Raw genomic sequence first — 19,724 nt, forward strand, 5'->3', positions numbered from 1 at the left:
GACATCCTAAACCTAGAGTAAAACGAATTAAATGCAATGTTGCTTGACTCTTTAGGGATGTTGGGTCTAAACTAGAACTCGTGAAATTTGTCACTCTCTATCTTTCTTTTTTTTTTTCTTTTTTGTAAATATGAGGCACTATCCTTTAGTTCATTGTCTCAATTTCATATGGCCATGAGGTTCTCAGACGAATCTCAGAAAAAAGGATCTCAACTTTCGGACAGGGGTTTAAGTACATTTGTCTGACTGTTAAAAAAAATTAGTTACGCGAACCTAAGAGCAACTTAGGAGGTCTTCATTTTCTTGTAGGGATTCAGGACTACGGCACTGCCAGGAGTGCTGGTTTGCTGTGCAGCAGCCGCCTGCTGGACCGCTTGCAGGGCCTGGAAGCCACCCAGGCCAGCGCCGTGGAGGTTAGGCGGCACGGCTCCCGGCACGGGACTGGCTAAGTAGCTAGAAGCTGGGAAGCCGGGATAAACCAAGCCCTGCTGCAGAAATTGAGGGTTGGGCTGAGCAGCGGCCGCCATGTAAGGGTGCTGCGGTGTCAGACCGGGGCGCAAAAGGTGCGGAGCCTGGACAATAACAGGCGGGGGTGGCCTGGCCAATGTGGGGAACATCGAGACGGCCGAAGAGTGGCCAGCGGGCGGCGGAGCCACGCTGAAGGGTGTCTTGAGGCGAGCAAGGGCTGTATTCTTGGCAGCTTGGGCTGCAGCGGCCGCGGCGGCGGCAGCAGCGGCAGGGCTGACGGGCTGCGGTGGCAGAATGCCTGCTCCCGACTTATTGAGCGCCACGCCGGTGTAGTTCAGCGCCGCCAGAGGGGGTTTCAAAGCATGAGAAGCCGCCGCCATCTTAAGCGCATTGGCATAGTTCTTTTGCGCCACTTCCTTAGCAATGGCGGCTGGGTCGGGGTACAGCGGTGGCGCGGCATTGGCGGGGATCGCATATGGCACCGGGGTGGCTGTGATAGTTTGCGGAATCGCCACGATACTCTGCGTGGACACGGGGCGCGTCTCTGTCTCATTGACCGCGACCTCCGAGGCTGAGGTCACAGCCGTGATCTCGACGCTGGCAACACTATTCTGACTACTGCTGCTCGAGCAACTAACACTACTCGTACTGTTACAGTTAACATCAACGCTATTGCTGCTGTTGGTTGTCGGATTAAAGTGACTGCTGTTAGTGTTACTATTGACAATAGCGATGGGATTTGCTGTGGATGTATGTGGAATTGTTGATGTTGCTGCGGGACTGGGACTAGGGTACTCACATGACACTGGAACAAATGGCTGTTGCAGTTGCATCAATTGCTGATAAGTGGTTGCGCCTGGTTGATATACAGGTATGCCTGATTTATCAGCAGCTGGCCGTTTATAAGGTACCATGCCGGGGAAAGCCTGTAAGGGGTGGAAAATGCACAGAAAATTCTCTCACAATTACAGAAGATAGTCAGCAGGGTGGGGGTGGGGGTGGGGGTGGTGTACTAGGCATTCAGGCCCCGGAGAAGGTTAGGGACTTGTCTAAGCTGAGAAGATCTCAAAGCTTTCGGAACCTAGTGAGAAGCCAAAGAGCATCCTAAAATCAATCAGAATTTGCAGCATTTCGCCTGAGGAGGAAGGGTCAAATTGGCAATTTAGCGAGCTCTCAAGCTTCAAAACCATGTCAAAGAAACGTAAAGCAACGAGATGCTTAAGTCAAAGCTCAAAATAATCCCAACATGTCTGTCTAGATTGATTGATATTGAAGGTAGTGGAGAGAGTATACTTACGAAATTGTCATAGTAGAAGGATCCAACGGATTTGACATCCATCTGCAAGTACAGCAAAAATCGCAATTACATGTCTGTCCTGTGTTCCCAACTATGAAGTACGAAGTGTTTTTGTAATTTTATTTTTTAGTGAAAGAGAGATCAAGAGGGAAATGGTAGTCAATAAAACTTGAATAAAAAGGAATAGAAAAACTATTGAAAAAGGTGAGGGGATAATTTGAAAAGTAATCGATATAGGGAAATGGAAAAAGAGATGAATAATGAGACACTTTTGCAATTAATACACACTCTCGCAAACACCTATCATAATTAGGTCAATTAGTGGCGCGAAACACAATCTGCAAACACCTCGGAATCAATAGTCAATTTAGTCAATTAAGTCCGGAGTCTCACACACGCTCTCTTCATCCTCAACAACTGACTGTCAAATTGCTCCATCGATCGCACTGCAAACCTCAAGTATCAGTGTCCACAATGAATGAGTGTGTCTGAAGGAGTTTCACGAGACTTGCAGCATTCGGTGAATTCAGATAAATTCATTGGCACAAGCGGCAGAAGCGTACAGAAATTATCACACACTAACAACATCATGTCATGCAAAGGGGATCATGAGGGTTAGTGGGCAGCTAAAGGGTGCAGATTCGGGTCGATTGTGCTCAAAGAATTGCACGATTTCGATCTTCCCAAATCTCCACCTTCGGCGCGAAACAGAAAGCGGAGGCGCAAAAGAAAAACGGTGCAAACGAGGGAAAATCATGCAAAAGCTGATGCAAAAGCTCAGTACCAGTTGGAACATGGCATCATTCTCGGCGGCACGCTTCTTGCCAACTTCCACTGGATGGCCAAGGACGGCGCTCAGGGGAGCCGGGGCGGCGTGAGGCGGCGGCAAATTGGCAGCAGCGGCTGCGGCGGCAGCGGCGGCGGCTGAGGTGCTCAGAATTTGTCCGGAAGCGACACTCGCCACGGGGCCAGTCTTCGGCCGGGATGTCCAGGAGTTGTCCGAGGATGGGATTTGGTCACCAAGGATGTTAGTTGAAGTGTGGAAGGTAGATTGTGAGCCAAAGCGAGAGAGAGAGTGAAGCATTTGCGTTTGGGAGGTTTTTTTTTCGTGGGCGAGAGGCGCGCATTCAAATTGATTTTGCGTGTATTTTTGTGTGTGAAGATACCATCCAATAGGCGAGATCCATCAATCCAGAGAAGCACGCACGATAATCAGGCAAAATGTCAGAGAGAGAGAGAGAAGAGAAAATAAAAATAAAATATAAACATAAATTTGGAAAAAAATAATTTTATCGCCCTAGAAAATAATAAAATGTGAAATCATAAATTATTTACAAGCAAAATCAAAATATTATTTACAATTTTTGGTTGTTGAAAAACTCTTTTCTTGACATTGGCGAAATGAAGCTGAAAGAAACATTCACTGAAGCATAAGTTTAGACACTGAGGAAGAGCATAATGACTGTTTGTTTGTTTTTGGAAATGATACCAAAAAGCAATCTCTTCTTGATGCTGTTCCTCAGCGGTTTGTGCAAAGAAAAAGAAGATTTTAGCCGCTCTCTTTTTCACTAAAACATCAAAAGTCCATCTAATTAGAGTTTTGTCTAAAAGCCACGAAAGCTCTCTCTGCTTTTGGCAGAGAAAAAAGTCACAAGTTAATGAAAATAATGTGTATTTCTGAATATGTTCTGTGTGTGTGATTATAAATATGCAACAAATGCTGAAATGCTAGAAATGTCATCAAAGATAAATGCAATTTATCTGAATTTCTTTTTAGCTGCACCATCAGGTGTGGTGAAAAGTCTCCACTGTGGCTGAAAGAAAACTCTTTTGACGATGACGTTTGAAGTGTTTACACATTTCTCACAACGTTGAGACAAACTTTCGGTCGTGATTCAATTAACTGCTGTGATGCTATTTCACGAGGAAACTCTCCCTGCAAAACTTGCAGTTTCTCACATTCTTGCCTCATTTTACCTTCAATATGATATTGCTTATTGCATGAAAACTCAATTTTGTAACTTGAGATGATGGCATGGCAAATAACCGTCTTCATACTTCTAATTACACTCGATGTTGGCCTGGAAATTCTCAGTGAGAGAAGAAAAAAAAAACAACAACATACTCATTCACACCACTTTCACTGTGTATTTCTTCTGAACAAATTAACACTGATCAACAAAATAAAGTGATGGAGAAAATAAGAAATAAATGAACAAAAAGTCTCTTTCATTTCAGATGCACGGTGAATTTTCCCACTTTGGGGTGTGCCTGTGAAGTTTTTTCCACTTTAAATTAACGTCCACAGAAGAAACAGCAATTAAAATTATCCGTGTAGTCTAACGACACGTTGAGTTAAATCGCGCGTAATTTGCCGCTATAGAATGTGTGTGTGTGCGGTCAGAAGCACTGAATAAAGTATACGGAAAAAAGGGGAACATAAAAGCTCAGACTGGGTGGGGATGTTCAACCCACTCTCATCAGCAGTCTCCTGGAAACTATACACCATTTTAGGCACTGTCGAGCGCGATTTGAGAATCACATTCGGGAGCTTTCTGAGCTAACACAAAAGCTCCGCATGGCCAGTTCTTCCACAGCCAGAGATAATAATTCTGCATGGCGACTGTCGCCAATTCTGTTGCCCTCTCTTTTCAGCGCGGTATAATTAGAATTTATTTGAAATTTAGAGAAAAGTCTCCAGCCAATGGGGAGGGAAATCTATTAAGAAAACAGTCGGCTAATTGATATTTACGGGTGAAAGTCGCACGAAGGCAAGCTTGAAGGCAATGTCAGGAGGGAGATTTACAAATTCATGCACTTCAGGGGGTAAAGACACAGGGTGTGCGGAAAGTAAGACACACAGGAACAAACCTCACAAGAGATGGTAAAATAAGAGATTTTTGTTGGGTGGAGTTTCAATACAACAGCCACACATTAATTTGAATCAATTTTCCTACTATAAGAGTTCCTCAAGTGTTCAATATCATGAGTTTCGGATTGGAGATTTGATACTTTCTGCTCTGTGAGTTTTTCGTTATTATATTCGCAATCCAATATTTGTAGTTCAAGACGTTTCTACTTTTTGAAACCATAAAAATCATATGGAAAATACTGAATAAAGCGAGAAATAATATGCATTATGGCATGACAAATTTGTCCCATTTTCCCTAAATAGCCACAAACAATATTAAATTATCTCCCCCCTTAAAAGGATATATTAATAGAATTAAGAGACTAGTGTTTACTTATTAAATTCAGCCATAATTTTATTTCAAAGTCACCCTTAAATGACACAAAGTTGAATTGTGCTTTTCTCGAACACTTTTGTGTGTTTTTTTTTCCTTTCTTTCTTCGGCGCGTGTTTTTCCGCTCTGACAAAAATATCTCCACAGAAATGCACACAAAACAATGCGCTGTTGCCAAAGTAGTGAAAGGACAGAACTAAAGTGTAAGGATAAAAAAGTATACACATATAATTCATGGAAGACACTTAGCGAGGCCCAAAGTGAGAAAATGTGGCGTTGCATCTGGCGTAAAAGCTTTTACAGAGAGCCAATGTGAGGAAAAGATAAAACAAAAAAAATGAAAAAGAGGATCACATCGAGAGGGTTGTTGGTCATTCAATTCTTGCAGATAGTAGAGATATAGAGGAATGGAGGAGCGGAAAAAATCTAGAGACTAAGAGAATATTTCCCTATTGATCTAAAAGGTAAACGTGTAACTAAATAAATCCAACTACAATTGGTACTTAACTTTGAGTCTACTTACAGAAAAGTGTGGTTTTGTATAGTAGGGACTAATATTTTCAACTCTTTTATTTAATCATTGTTTAACTTTCTTTTGTTGAAATTACAGGAGAAGACAGACAGGAGGATGAAATACAGACAACACAGGTCGAAAACATCAAATAAAACACACCGTCAAATGAGGAGAGAAAAGAACTGAAGAATCTACATGAAAGTATGGGTAATAGAAGGAGATTTAGTCGTGCACAACTTATTGTTCTCTTGATTTTACCACTGATATCCCCCCTCTTACACCCTCCCCCCCCGAATTGATTCAACAATCTGGAGAAACGGCAAGCGTTTCTCCCCTGAAAAACGCGACTTCAATTAAATATGCTTCTGCTTATTTCTGCTTTAATTTGTGTAATGTTGAAGTTGTGGTAAAAGTAACACAAAGAACGTCTAAAGCGCCGATTGAGGAATTTAGCAAATTGATTTGAAAGCACAAATTGCAGAAATTACACACACAATTGTTTGTCTTATGGGAAAGGAGAGCGGACTTGGGTGGCTGTTTGGGAATGAATTGAGTCGCCGAACAGAGTTGGATGGCCGATAGATTGGAGATTGTGGCTCCAGTTTCTTCGTCTGCAACTGCGTTCGCGCGCGACTCTCAAGCAAAAGCTCTGCAGGACGTTGGGAAGGTGTCGAGAGAGGGCCAGACATGAGCAAACAAAGGAGAATCAACACATAAAATCAAACGACAAAGAGGGAAGCCGGGAGCTGGGCAGCTGAGGATGGGTGAGTATGAGGTCCACGGCACACGGTGGGGCGTTTAGTGGACGGGATTCACACAGGGCGGACGGGGGTGTCTTGGAGAAATGAGCCATACCGCGGTTGCGCGTGTCTGGGCTGCTTTAATTTGCGCCTGAAGGTGCAAGGGAGGATGGAAGTAGCGGCAGGGGTCACGTGCGCATCTACCCTTCACGGCGTCCATGCACACCGTGACGGAACCGTCTTCGTGCGTTGAAACGCTCTCCTGAGGCGGGTGAGCAAAACGGCATTCGGACTCGGCTCGCTTGCAGGCGCCGCGCATGAATTCGCGACACACCTAAGACAAAAACGGGGTGGCGACTGTCTTTAGCATTTACCATCTTGTAACAAAACTCACTTCTTTAGCTCTTGGCTTCATCTCAACATTTGCTTCTCTGTCGCCCCGGAGGACACTCAAAATTTCCTTTTTTTTTTCTCAAAACGCTTGTTAAACTGTAAAGCCTGAGGCGGGGTGCGATTTTGGCGCGCGCATGCAGAATTTTGATTGTTTTAACATCATATATGGTTAATATGTTTCTTGTTTTATTTATATATTGTGGTGAGAAGCTCGCACGAGTAACAGAAATCATATCGAGATTAGTTTTTTTTTTATATCAATTGAGTGTCCAAGACAGAGAGAAATTCTCTCTGGGGTGTGAATAAACAAGAACAACCCTGAAGATCACGATAGAAAATGACACAGAACAGAAAGAGGATTACATAGAAACATGGCCAGCAAAATTATTAGGAAGCAAAGAGAAAAAAAAACTATATATATATAATCAAAAACGTGACTACAGAAAGTGAAGAGCAAACTTAGGAGAAGTATAAAGAGAAGAATAAAAGTCAAAATGCATAGTGGGAGCGCTGAAATGGGAAAAGAAAACTTAAGAAGATTTCAAGACGCAAAACAATAGAGCATAGTAAAATGGCATTCGCATAAAATACTTCTCAAGGAAAAGAGAAAAGAAGAAAAGGCAAAATATCTGTCGGAAGGATTGGGGGTGAAGTTGGGTGTAATTTGATGAAAACTGATGAAAAATATCGGAAAACTGACTTGCAGTTTTTTGTCATGAGACGCAGAAAGGACTTTAATCCATAAATATTTTTCCCAGCACTAATGATGTGGAAAATTTCCCATTCCTTCTTCGCCACACATCCAGAATTTTCCCAACAACAGAGGAATTTTGATTTTCCGGTATAAATCTTGCTGAAATCGGTATAATCTCACTCTCCCTCTCTCTCTCTATCATGTCCTGTGCGTTCAAATCCTAGTTGCAACATGATAGAATTTCCATAGAAGAAATTAAGGCTTGAATTAATTTAGCCTGGCATTCTCGTTTTGCTTGTGCCGGTGTGTGAATTAAAAAGTCACACTCATGATTGGATTTGCACAATTTTTGTCCATTTTCATTGGATTCCTTTCGCCCACGCTTTGCTGAATTTTTGTCTATAAAATCAAATTTCCAATTCTCACTGTCAGGGAAAATGTGCGTCACTGGAGAGAATTTAATTGGATAGAGTGTTGAAGAAAAAGTTCCCAGTAATTTGCTGCTCGGCACCAACTGAAATGTCACACTGACAGTCATCAGAGCTATTTCGGATTTGACAGCTATGGCGGTTTAACGAATTTTTTCCAGTCCAACACAAACAGCATAAAGTGTTGAAAAAATACCACAGTCGAAATGAGTTTTAAAAGCGCACTCGCACCGGAAAAGACAACAGAGAGATTTCTATCCGACAAAACACACCCTCCTGATAAACTCGACGCTCTTCCGAAAAAAAGTCCCTAAACGCAAAATAAACACAAACATAGCGTTGTTATCAGTCAGCAAAAATTCAATTCCATCAAGTGACACTGGGTTGATTCGAAAGTCTGTGCCAAATTGTGGAGATTTCAGCGTCAAAATTCAAAATCATTGCAATAATTTGCACCATGTCGCTCTAATTGACTACATTTGACGCCCCCCAAGTGTTCGTTTGATAGTTTTTTATATCACCCGCGTATGTAGTGAAAAATGAGAGCCACCCATTTGGGTGGGCGCGCATATATGGCATCCCGGAATAAAAAAATAGGATATTGTGTGTATTGTGCCCATGTTCGTTTGGTGGGAATTTTTGCAATATTCGAAACATTTATGTGGTATTATTCTCTGTCACTGATGCCTTTCATGAGTGCTACAATTGACCATTGTTTCGCTATGCCCACATCCCTTTTGTTGCGCCCAATTGGCAAAAATATTAACTGCAACATATGAGAAAATTCACAATCAGGACAGTAAAAAAAAACCCGAGACAGAATTGCGAAAAAGTCGATTCATTTGAGCTAAATATACTACAATTGCGTGTGATTGGGAATGTGGGCGGGGCATGAGAGTGGGCGGGATCTCTATAAAATTTCCCTTCTTCACTTCTAACAAAAATTAATGCACTGACGAACATATAATGACGTGCGCTAAAGCTAAAAGAATGAAGAAAGTTCCTCATAAATTGGATAACGTGAAAAGGAAACATAAGAGAAATATATGGTTTTTAGTGTATATAGTGCATTCCATACCATTTCTTTTTTTTTGTAAAATTAATCATTCACTCAGTCAGTCACTTAATAAGGGATTAATATTCAGATTATGAAAAAGAGAGTGTGTATATAAACTCTGGAAATATTCAACACACACACACACACACGCTCGCACATAAAATTAGCATAACAAAATACACAACATTGCAGACTTCTCATCATTTTAACATCAGTTTTAAACCAGCGCATTTAATATGAAAAATCTCATGCTCAAAATATCAAATTACCCTCAAACCCACCAACCCACCCGCTTTTTTCCTGTTTGCTGTATATGCCAAAAGTTATCCACTGCACGTGATTTGTGATCATTTTCCCGCCATATTTTTCGAATAACCAACAATTTTTTCTCACTACAATTTCAGACGGAGCATTTAAATTGTGGGCTTGGGACAGAACAGTCCCCAATTGAGCGGCTGCAGCAACTAAAAAACCAAATGTGATATTTTGATTTATCCAAAAGAAAAAGAAAAAACACAATGAAAAAGAAAACTGATTGGTAAAAACTGTTTCAGCGGCATTCACTTGAGGCGGTGTATCTGTTAAGAGGTGCAGAAATCTTCTCATAAATTCCATGTCACTACCTCTGGCAGGTGATGTGGAAAATTGACAATATATAGTATAATGTTTCTTTAAGAGAGTACAAAAGAAAAATCTTAAGCTTCTAGGAACCGAGATAGAGGAAAGTAGAAAAAAAACCACCCTAGACCTAAACCCTGGGGAGAGTTATCGCCTGCGCGCCTTGGCATCTCACCTCGAGTCTGTCCGATCGCGGTATCTTCTGCTGGGCGACTGGAACGGCTTGCGGGACGACTGGACCCAGCGGCGACACTGTGGATGGATCCGGGCCTAGGATGGTTGGCATCAGGTGACCAGGCGCGAAGTAGTGACTATAGGTGCTCGTCGGCATGCCGGTCAGGTAGGGATTTGTGGCCTGAAGTGAAGAGAACACGCATTAATGACTCCCTAGCCAATGAAATCCACACGCAATCCCTGAAACAGAATCTTATCCTCAGCATTGTATAGTGATAGAAGATAGAAGAAGAAGAAAGAAAAACACTTAAAAGCACATGCGGAAATGAGAAAGCTCAGCTCAGTTGCTAGTTGGAAAGCCAGCGAAGCAGTGAAAGACCCTCTGAGTGGGTGCAGAAAAGCGCAAAATTATTTTTCTTTTTTTTTTTTTTTTTTTGAAGGGAGAAACGAAAAAAATAACGTCTCATTACCATAATGGGCTGCGATCCAAATTGAAGTGAAAATCCTATAGGCGATACAGATGTGTTTCCATTCTGGACATCCTCAAGAAATTAAAGAAAAAACACAACACCAAGTCAAGCTTTTATGGCTATCGTTTAACCATCAGTTGTGAACAGACAACAGTACATTTGTTTATTTTTTTTTGTTATTTGTGAGAATGTATATGAAGATATGTTTTGTTGTTAATCAGAAGAGGATTTATAGGATGAAGAATGGCGTAAAGAAAATTATATATAAGGTAAAATTGATTTGAAATCTTCCTTTGGCTGTTAAACAAAGAGGTACTCATCTAAAGATGATATTTAATATCTCTGTGCTCCCTTTTTTTCGATTGTAATTTGCAAAAGAAATAGATAAATAAATAGGTTGCTAACGATAAAGTTGAAGGTATTCCTAAAATCACTCTAAAAGTGCCACAAATCTAAGTTGACTTGCAATATTGGGGATTTATATAAAAGAGATCAAGAGTATATATAGTGTATATAAAATGTTATGTCTAAAATCTAATGAGAATTAGTCAAAAGAGCGATCAAATTAGACAAGAAACACACAAATCAAAAGAGGTATTATAAAGTTCAAAGCGTATATATTTCATGGGTGAGTAACGAAAGGGAAGAACCGAAGAGAGACTTTCCAAAGAAAACTGAATTCAAACACAAATAGTCACACGAAGAGGTGAAAGTGCAGATGGGGCGGAGTCCCATTCATCTCCACTTACCACTGTTTGCACCTGACCGGGAATCACCGGCTGTCCGGGAGCGATGCCCATCTGCTGCATGAGAGCATTCTTGAGGGCCAAGTGATTCCTGCCGTTGATGAGGAGTTGATCTTTGAGATGCTGTGGCGGATGGAAATATTTGCAGGGTGGCTTCTCGCGATTGCATCGTCCCTGAAAGAGCAAAACAGACGAAGAGGAGATTAGAAATTACGCACTTGTCAGCCCTTTGCACACGCACTAATTCCAGATTTGTGCTCGTGGTCAAATGGAAATCTTAATCACGCTCTTCTTTCACACCTTTTTTTTCCCTCCTCCACACTTCAATTACACAAGGTGCGCTTCGGAGGGCAGAAGCCACAGAAATTTGCTGGGACGAAGAGTGAAAGTCAATGGATCGAAAGTGTGATTTGAGGACACTTTTCCGGGCTCACGCTCATCCCCTGGCTAAATGTCCCATGAATCCGGAATATTTTACCTTGAGCCGTCGCTGTGACAAGGTGACGATGAGAGGCTTCGATTGTTTCGTCGGCCGATAAAATCTTTTATGGGCTTTTTATAGAGCTTTCTCACTTGATTTTAGGGCTGTGCTGATGCTATTCATTCATTGATGGCTTTTCAATCTATTCAATCAACTCTCTAGCATGGATTAAGGGAAATTTTGCGCCACGGTAACAGCTCACTGGATTATTCGCCTATTTGTTAGCTGTTTCCGAATATTTCAGATAAAATTTTACACTCACTTTGAGGTATTTGTTCATGATAAATTTTAATTTTTGTGGCGAATATTTCCATTTTTTATAAGTTTGGCAAGAGAATGCGTTTTTCAAATGTTAAAATGTATGTGTTTTGCGTACTTTTGGATGAAATTCTGCAATGTGAAAACCATTTTGGCACATTCATTTCTATTAATCTAAATTTTTCAGCGTGCTGAAAAGCTGCAACTCTGGGAGAGATCGAAGTGGGTGGAGTGTCTGAACTTTTCTTGTTTGCCACCCTCCTGTGGGGAGTTGACTTCTGCCGGACACGATGTCGGTGAAAATGGTGACAAGGTCATCAATTGGTACATGAGGCGATGTCCACCCTCGCAATTTGGCCCTCTGACCTCATGTTCTGTCTCTTCTGGGCGATTTTTATTGCCTCTCTGTGTTTGTCCTGTCTTCTCCCCTGCATTTCCGACAGGGGAACGGGAAAGGGGGTGGGAGGGCGGAAAAATTTCGGGTGAGGCGGAATTGGCGAACAGATGGCACAATGGAGAGCAACCCCTTCAGACGGGGGGTTCAAAAGGTTCCAACACTGATGATGTTGTCAAACTATAATGTGACTTGCTCGTGAGTCTCTATATGAGAAAACTAATATCAAAGTGCACAGTTGTGCCAACCAACAGATGCTCCACGTTTTTCCGAGGGATGCTGAGCCCCTCTGTGCATCTAATATGCGAAAGTGAGTGACTCCTTCCCACCCACACGTGTTGCTGTATCGACAATTCCGGAAAAGAAAGAAAGACACTCTGCATTTTGACCACCTCAGGAGCCATTTCGGTTCGCTGTGGGTGGGCCTGGAGACGCCTTCAGTAATCTGATTGAGTGTCCGGACGATGGGGAGAAGAAAGCCCTCCAAGAGGGCCAAAGAAAGAATATTGCATCACTTCACCTCCGGCCTTATTGCCTTGTTGAATGCCCTCCGGCAAATTTCATTAAGTTCCCGCTGTGCATCACCCAGAAAATTCATCTCGCCAAATCGTTCAGCTTTTGTTGTATTTAAATCCAATATTGGAGTGTCTTAATTCACTTTCAGTCCCGGGCAAAACTTCCAGCCACCCCCTGAACAATATGGGGTGGAAATTTGCCGGAATGGCGTCACACTTTCCACATCGGTGTGCGATGGTTTATTTTGACTCTTCGGGAAACAATGGCTATTATTAGATGGATTTCTTGTGCAATTTTCTGCGGAAGGATGTTTGTTGTGCATATATTGTTTGTGATACTGCACGAAGACAGGGTATTATGAGCCTGAGAAAGTTTAACAGCAGAAGCTTCACGTACATTCTGTGAAATACTAGATGGCCAGAAAGCTTTAGCTTCTAAAGTCATGTGTATGGAAAGGCAGAAATCCATTCTTATCGTCCAATCGCAACACACCCTCAATTTGCGGAAATATTGACCTGAACAGAGAAAGAGAGAGAGAGAGAGAGTGAAGCTCATCAATCTTGGGGTGTTTTCTCCCAAAAGCGAAGACACTTTAATTGATTGTTATTTGTTGATTTCTTTCTTGCCATTCTCCAAATCATGAGCTCCATAACCAATCTCTGTGGCAAGTTTAATCCCACTGAGATGCTGTAGAACACAGGTTGTGGGCTTTCTTCGACATCGTCCGGAATGACAGTGGAAACTCATCACTTTGCCACCCCCTTTTGCGGTGTTTGCCACACGAGGAGACAATAATTGGAGAAAAGACCGAGATATGAAATTAGTTTTTAGTTTTAATTGTGGTTTCATCCACCACCCTTCGACCGCTCTGAGGAGCCCTCTCGGGACCTCCTTTCTCTCGACTATCGTGGGGCTGAAGCATCCACAATTCACTCCTGCAAATCTCCCCGGTTTGCCCCTGACTTTCCTTATCGCGATTGAAAGTTTTGCCTCGGAATAATATATACCCAACACAATTCGCCCCGAATTGTGGGAGAGGGTGATAAAATTTCCCCGGGAAATGGAAAAATCATTGAAGTGAAGAATTAAGGGAGTGCATTTTGGGGTTTGAGGTATGGACATATTGTATTTAATTAAAAGGCAAATGAGCTAATAACTTTCTCTTGTTTCCATTCCGCTTCGCCAAAATTGATTAAATTTTCCCTCATTTCGGAGAAAAGAGCTTTTCGACAACCTCCTACACCCTTCTAAACGCGAAAAGCTCACCAGCATTCACCTTGTCAGCTGTGATGGCAGTCGATCGTACTGTGAAGGGTGAATCCGTGATTATTTGCTAGATAATGCAAAACAAGCCCCTGAAGTCACATTAAATTGTTCCCCCAGCTCAAATTCAAAGTGGTCATCAGTTTTAGTGCTCTGAGAATGTCGGTTGCCATATTAATAATATTTAATTGACTTCCACCCGTTCTGCAAGTGTCCACCCCTCATGTCTGGCCAAGAAATTGCAGCTCCGAGTGACATTTTGGTGTTTCAGGTCCCGAGAGGTGCGTGACTTCCCTTCAAATTCGCCCCAACTCCTCAGTCCGTCCGGGTGGATGGTCCCGAGGGGATCATGAGGACTTTCACGTTCTGAGGTCGCAGGGTGACTCCGCACCTTTGAGATTTCACGTGTTAACAGTCGCCAAGAGTGACCAAATGTCAACACTGAAGGCCCAATTTTCTCTCCAAATCACAAGTATTCTCTTTGTACACGAAGATTGTGAATATTTACTAATAATATGTTCCCAAATTAAAGCATTTAAGCAATCTTAAACGGTTACTTTAAATTAAACCAATGTCACGGCAGTCATTTGCCTTATTGATACTGCTGAGGCTTGTTAGATGAATGTGTAGGCTTTCCAATATCTCTCTAAATAATAATAATATAGAAAAAGTCTAAAAAAAATACAAAAATAGAATCTATCCAGGCTCCAAAATATGCATTGCATCCAAAGAGGACGAAACACTCAGAAAATGATGTGAAATTTTCAATTTAAACTACGCCCATTAGACTCTGTCCTAGCAAAGTCTATCTCGAAATTCCCTAAATGACCACATACACACCCCCTGATTAAAGTTCATCCATCTCCAGCCCGTTCGCCCCGGCCGAGTAGCACTAAAATGTCTCATTCTTCCACCCCCTCATCAATTGCACTTCCTCTCCCCATCGAGAGAAACTTTCCCTCAAATTGTTCCGACTTGCCATCCACTTTTGCCCATAAGTGAATGAATAAATATTTTAGTTGTGTTTGTCGCCTCAAAGCTCAGCCCTTCGTTAATTTTGCATTAGGAGTTATTTATCCTCCCATGGCGAGAGGGGAGGCGCTGGCATGAGATGAGGTGTTCTGCATATGTTTGCTGGGAACTAAATTGCTAGATGGTGTATTTCACTCTATTTTGCGGCTTCAGCACACACATAAAATCATTACAGGAATGTGAAATTATAAGTGGATTCCCAGTGGATGACACTCTAAATCCATGTGCCATGAAATCTTAATGCTGAGAGCTGCAGTTGAAGTAGTTTTTTTTTCTTCATCTCCGGGAGAGAGAGAGAGAGAGGAGAAAATAGGATAACGTTATCAACACGCGTGGGTTTTTAATGCCATTCCCAACTTACTACAGTCACTCAAAGTCGATGAAATGAAGAAATACGGACGGAAAAAGGCGCAAAGGAGGGTGCAAATGGAAAGGTGAAGCCACTAAAGCACTCAATTTCATCTCCATGGCCAGTGAAGTTCCCCTGTAACACGATATGTTTATGAGGATGACTTGGAAATCGGGGGGTTGTTTTTGAAAATCGATACGCCACACCAATAATCGTACATCTCAGTGCTCCCATCGGCCTCTCAGGAGATTGTAATGGATGTTATTGCTGGCCAAGTTTCGGCAGGCGGGAAATCATTGGCATTTCACCCATTTGCACTTGTTCTTTTCTTCTTCTGAGGGGTTCCAATGAAACAGATATCGCCTCCGAGATGATGTTAGGATTTGGCTTTCTCTCCCATCTTCCGCCGCCCCCTCAGGAAAGAGGGCCATGGATCTTATTGGAAATTGCATTAAAATCAGTGGGGAGAAATTTGTTTTGGCCGGTTTTGGATTACCCAAAAATGCCTATGCTGTTAATCTTAAAGATTTACACCGCTTTAACATCATATCGTGCAATGAGGCTCTTTAATATTGTATAGTAGATTATTTTATTATTCGTTAATTGCTTGATGGTGAGAATTCATCTTCGGCGCTTTGGCCATCACTGAATAATTCATAGACTCTTGACTATCATCCGCAGCGAAAGTCTCTCGTTGTGTGGGAAAAAAGGCGAGAGATATCTTCTCAGTGTGATTATTCAAGGAGGAATCCTTGACAGCAGCACCTGGGAAGTTGAGGGAATATAAATCAACGCAGGGAATCGTATGAAGGTGGAAAATAGCAACCAACTCAGATCCTCCTAATAGACTCACTCCATTCCCAGGCTGAGGGCTTCAGGGCCAGTTGTTTGCATAATTTAACAGCGATTTCTACTTTCTGGGGTGTGGAAAAACACTCGCAGTGTGAGATTTTGCACCACCCGCATTTGCTATGTATTAGTTTTGTAGGCAGAACTTTAATCTCGTCCATCTACGAATGCGAATTATATTCAAGGCATCAGTTTACGCTATTTTAATTTTACTTTATTCCACTTTCAAATAATCTGCAAAATTAAGGCAGCACTAAGTCTTGAAATATCAACATTTAAGCGGTGAATTAGGTGATGGTTTTTCTCACACAAAGTTTCTATCTACGAGTAAATAATTCTGTTGAGCAAACCAGACGGCTTTACAGCTGTAGAAAAAGCGCAACTCCGCTGAGGAGCTTCTTGAAACAGGCAAACAAAGCCCCTAATAAAATTATTAACATTCCACCCTGTCTGTTTTGGCTACCACCCCTCCGGGAAAAGGCCCAACTCCAATTCCACCCTCGAGACGACACTTTTTGGCGCTCATCGAGACAACCACATCAAAATAGTCACTCTCTTTGCATCTGGTGTGAAAACACGGTGAAAATGGACGGCAGTTGCCATAGACCAAAAAACACCCCCAGAAATATTGGACAAAATAGTGTCTTGCCAGCCAGAGAGTTGTGTTATAAATTCGTGTAATTATGTCGGTGCTATTTCAATAAAAACCACATACTGGCAACTTCAAAACCCACCCCTTCGCATGGCGGAAAAACACACACACACACACACACCCACTGAAATTGCCAGAAATTCTCCTGCGGACATTAGGAGAGTCAATGGAACAGTCTCACACCAGAGCGCGCGCCCATGGGTTTTTGGGGGTGCAAAATTTCAGCTTATGATGTCAACCGACGTTCCTTCACGTCCTCGAGGACGACAGTCTCGCCATTCGCCCCGGAATAGGGATCATAATGTCCCTGATGATGATGACAGTCATCGCAAATTCTCTCAGTTTGCACAGCAATTTTGAGATCCAACAGATTATTTTTGGCTAAAGCTGATGCCATGGCGAGAGTTCAGTTATTTGTTAGTCGACTAATTTTCCTGGAATTGCAGACACTGAATTTTAAGTCCTATCTTTACTGAATACTTTAACAATCACGGAAAAAGTCCTTGCAATTAACATAAACATTCGATATTTTTCTCATTATCTACATTTATGTAATTCAATATGATAATTGTATATTCAATGAATAACACAAAATTATTGAATATTTAACGTCAATTGGAATGCGTATCACTTCATATAAAACGTACTACTTTTTTTTTTAATAATTTCAATCATTTCCAATTATCCTTTCATTATTTTACTCAAATGTAAAAACAAATCTGAAATAATACACCCGATGTTATGCAAATTGTTGACGATAGAAAATGGAAGTTGTGCTTGAAATGATGCAGAAAATTCGATTCAATTGATTTTTCCAAAATCACATTATCCTTTTCTCAATATCACATTGAATCCACCGAGGAAAACAGGAATTGTACGCCAATTTTAAACTTCTGTATTAATTTTCTCTATTATTTGCATTGTGCATAAATGAGAAAATGTCCCGTGGCAGCATTAAGAAATTAGCATACTCACTATTCTGGCCATTTTCATGTCCGTCACAGTCATAATCATAGGAGAAAAACTCCCTGGGGTATGATTTTCATGATGGAAAAATTGCATTTCTTGCAGAGCATGAAGAGCAACGTTCAATATTCCGCCCATTTGATGAGTGGCTTGCAGTGAAGGGTGGAAAAATGCCATCTCCGATCCACCCAATTAAGGGCGAAATAATTGGGTTGTCATTTCACCCCTCAAAACCAAGCGAAACTTCTCTTGGGGAGAGCTTAGGAATTAAAATTACACAAAATGAGACTGCGAAGAAGCCCGCAGCGATTTTAGGGGATGGTCTTCGCTCCAATTTCAAATGGAATCCGCAAATATCGAAGCCAAGGTAGAGATAATAGAGGATCTGATTTCACAAGGGCGGAGTTTGTAAATGGGCGGAGTCAGCGCACAAGAGAAGTTTACTGAACAAAAGCTGGAAGCGGAATAAACTCTGTCAAGTTAATTTAAATTGACACTAAAGTTACGGGGAAAATACAATTTTTGAAGGCTGAAATTGTTTGCAGCAATCGTCAAGTTATTTACCACTGCTTGGATGAGTGTACATGTTTTTGAGAGCTGCAAGACCTTACCATCTCTTGTCGCCTACAGTAAAATTCGTCATTTCGCCAGCAGTTCAATCGAGGTGGAGGGTTTGCTAATGGCACTTTTAAAATTCCCTCCACACTTTTGGGCATTCAAATGAATTTACCATGTTTTTTTTCAACCACTTTAAGTCCTCCTCGATTCACGGTGAGAAAATCCACCAAATTACCTGCAATAGAGAGAAAAACTTGGAATTAGTGGCTTGTAGGGTACTTTCTCGGTGCATTTCCCATTTTGGGGGCGTGAGGGTCGAAGCTTGGGGTTGGCCAGTGAGAGAGAGAAAGCTTCCACGGTTGGAAGGTTTTATGCATCGTGACCTTATTCGCCGCAGAAAACACACACGAGTCACGCGATGTTATGGATTTAATGCTAATTCAAACCTAATTTATTATTGTGCGATTCAGCTGGCGCCCAGAGGCTTTTCCCCAACCCACTTGCAAGCTTTTTCTCTCCCTTTCATCCAACTAACCTTGCTGATTTAATTTCTCGCCATTATTTCAACAATTCCACCTCAAACCCATCAACAGGACGACTCCGAAAAAAGTTTTCCCCTCACTTTTTAAATTGACTTCTTGTGGAACTTTTGCTATTCATGATTTTCTGTTCCACTTTCTCGTGAGGGAAAAATTACTCAACTATCCATGTTTCTAATGTACAAATACACACTCATTGAAGTAATTACATTGGCAGGGAGTAATTGTGTTGACTCGCTGGTGCCAAGAAAATGTCACGAAAGTATTTTAAATTGTTTGTATTGCTACTGTTCGTCACTCAGTGACTCTTTGACCTGAAAAACTTCATGTTGCACAAGAAAAAGAACTGGAATATACACCTCTTAGTCACTATTCTTCATTCGAAAAGCTTTGCAAATACCTCAACGAAGCAAGAAGAATCCAAAAGTGTCTTCTGCAACAATATTGTGACAGGATTATCAATTTTCCCTTTGACATTTTCTTTCTTATTATTTTAGTCTCACTCCAAAACAAATTAGCTTATCCGAAACTCCTGTTTTTCCGAGCTCTTGCACCCTCTCGGCAGCGAAAGTGATTCAATTGCTTTCATGGAGATATTTTTTTCCAAGCAATTTTCTTAAAGATGATCCATCCAGCTATACATATTGTGAATATTCACTTAAAGATATTGACAAAATGAGGGGAGAATGAGTGAGAATTTTCCCACCAATAAAATTTTCCATTTCATTTGCTAAAATATTGTATGACTTGGATATTTTCCGACGGGGGGACGACGTGAAAACCCACCCTCGCGCCAAATCCACAGCGACAGCCCAGAAATGAGTTCATTCAATAACGAAGGATTACATGGCTGTAAAAGGGGTTGCTTCTGGGCTCGATTTAATCTGCCTGGCATTGTTGCAGGTGTGGGAAATATTTCAGGGCGGTGAGGCATTTCCAGATATTGCTCAATCGGCGGCGATATCTAAGGCCAACATTGCGCGTCGGAGCTCAACAGAGTCATTGAGGGCGAATTCTTCAGGA

At 41.7% G+C, this 19,724-nt stretch overlaps 1 protein-coding gene across 14 annotated transcripts in view; it reads right to left on the reverse strand.

The window, feature by feature from the left end:
• The window catches only part of LOC132256221 (protein muscleblind), a 153,312-nt gene that overhangs the window by 15,298 nt on the left and 118,290 nt on the right, over window positions 1-19,724 (reverse strand). For 3 of the 14 annotated variants that reach the window (XM_059752495.1, XM_059752496.1, XM_059752494.1), the window contains 7 exons: window positions 10,848-11,018; window positions 10,099-10,170; window positions 9,630-9,809; window positions 6,380-6,598; window positions 1,766-1,807; window positions 1,268-1,394; window positions 56-1,210 (listed from right to left, as the gene is read on the reverse strand). In XM_059752495.1, the coding sequence (XP_059608478.1) occupies window positions 285-1,210; window positions 1,268-1,394; window positions 1,766-1,807; window positions 6,380-6,598; window positions 9,630-9,809; window positions 10,099-10,170; window positions 10,848-11,018 (1,737 nt within the window). In that variant the 3' untranslated portion in view covers window positions 56-284. Of the gene's footprint in view, window positions 1-55; window positions 1,211-1,267; window positions 1,395-1,765; window positions 1,808-2,549; window positions 2,739-6,379; window positions 6,599-8,871; window positions 9,506-9,629; window positions 9,810-10,098; window positions 10,171-10,847; window positions 11,019-17,977; window positions 18,398-19,724 lie in introns of those variants that run through there. The other 11 variants (XM_059752497.1, XM_059752498.1, XR_009468209.1 and 8 more) reach the window with 11 other exon arrangements.

Source organism: Phlebotomus argentipes, unplaced genomic scaffold (genome assembly GCF_947086385.1).
Source record: "Phlebotomus argentipes unplaced genomic scaffold, Phlebotomus argentipes genome assembly contig_5, whole genome shotgun sequence".
In the NCBI taxonomy this organism is placed as follows: Eukaryota; Metazoa; Arthropoda; class Insecta; order Diptera; family Psychodidae; genus Phlebotomus; species Phlebotomus argentipes.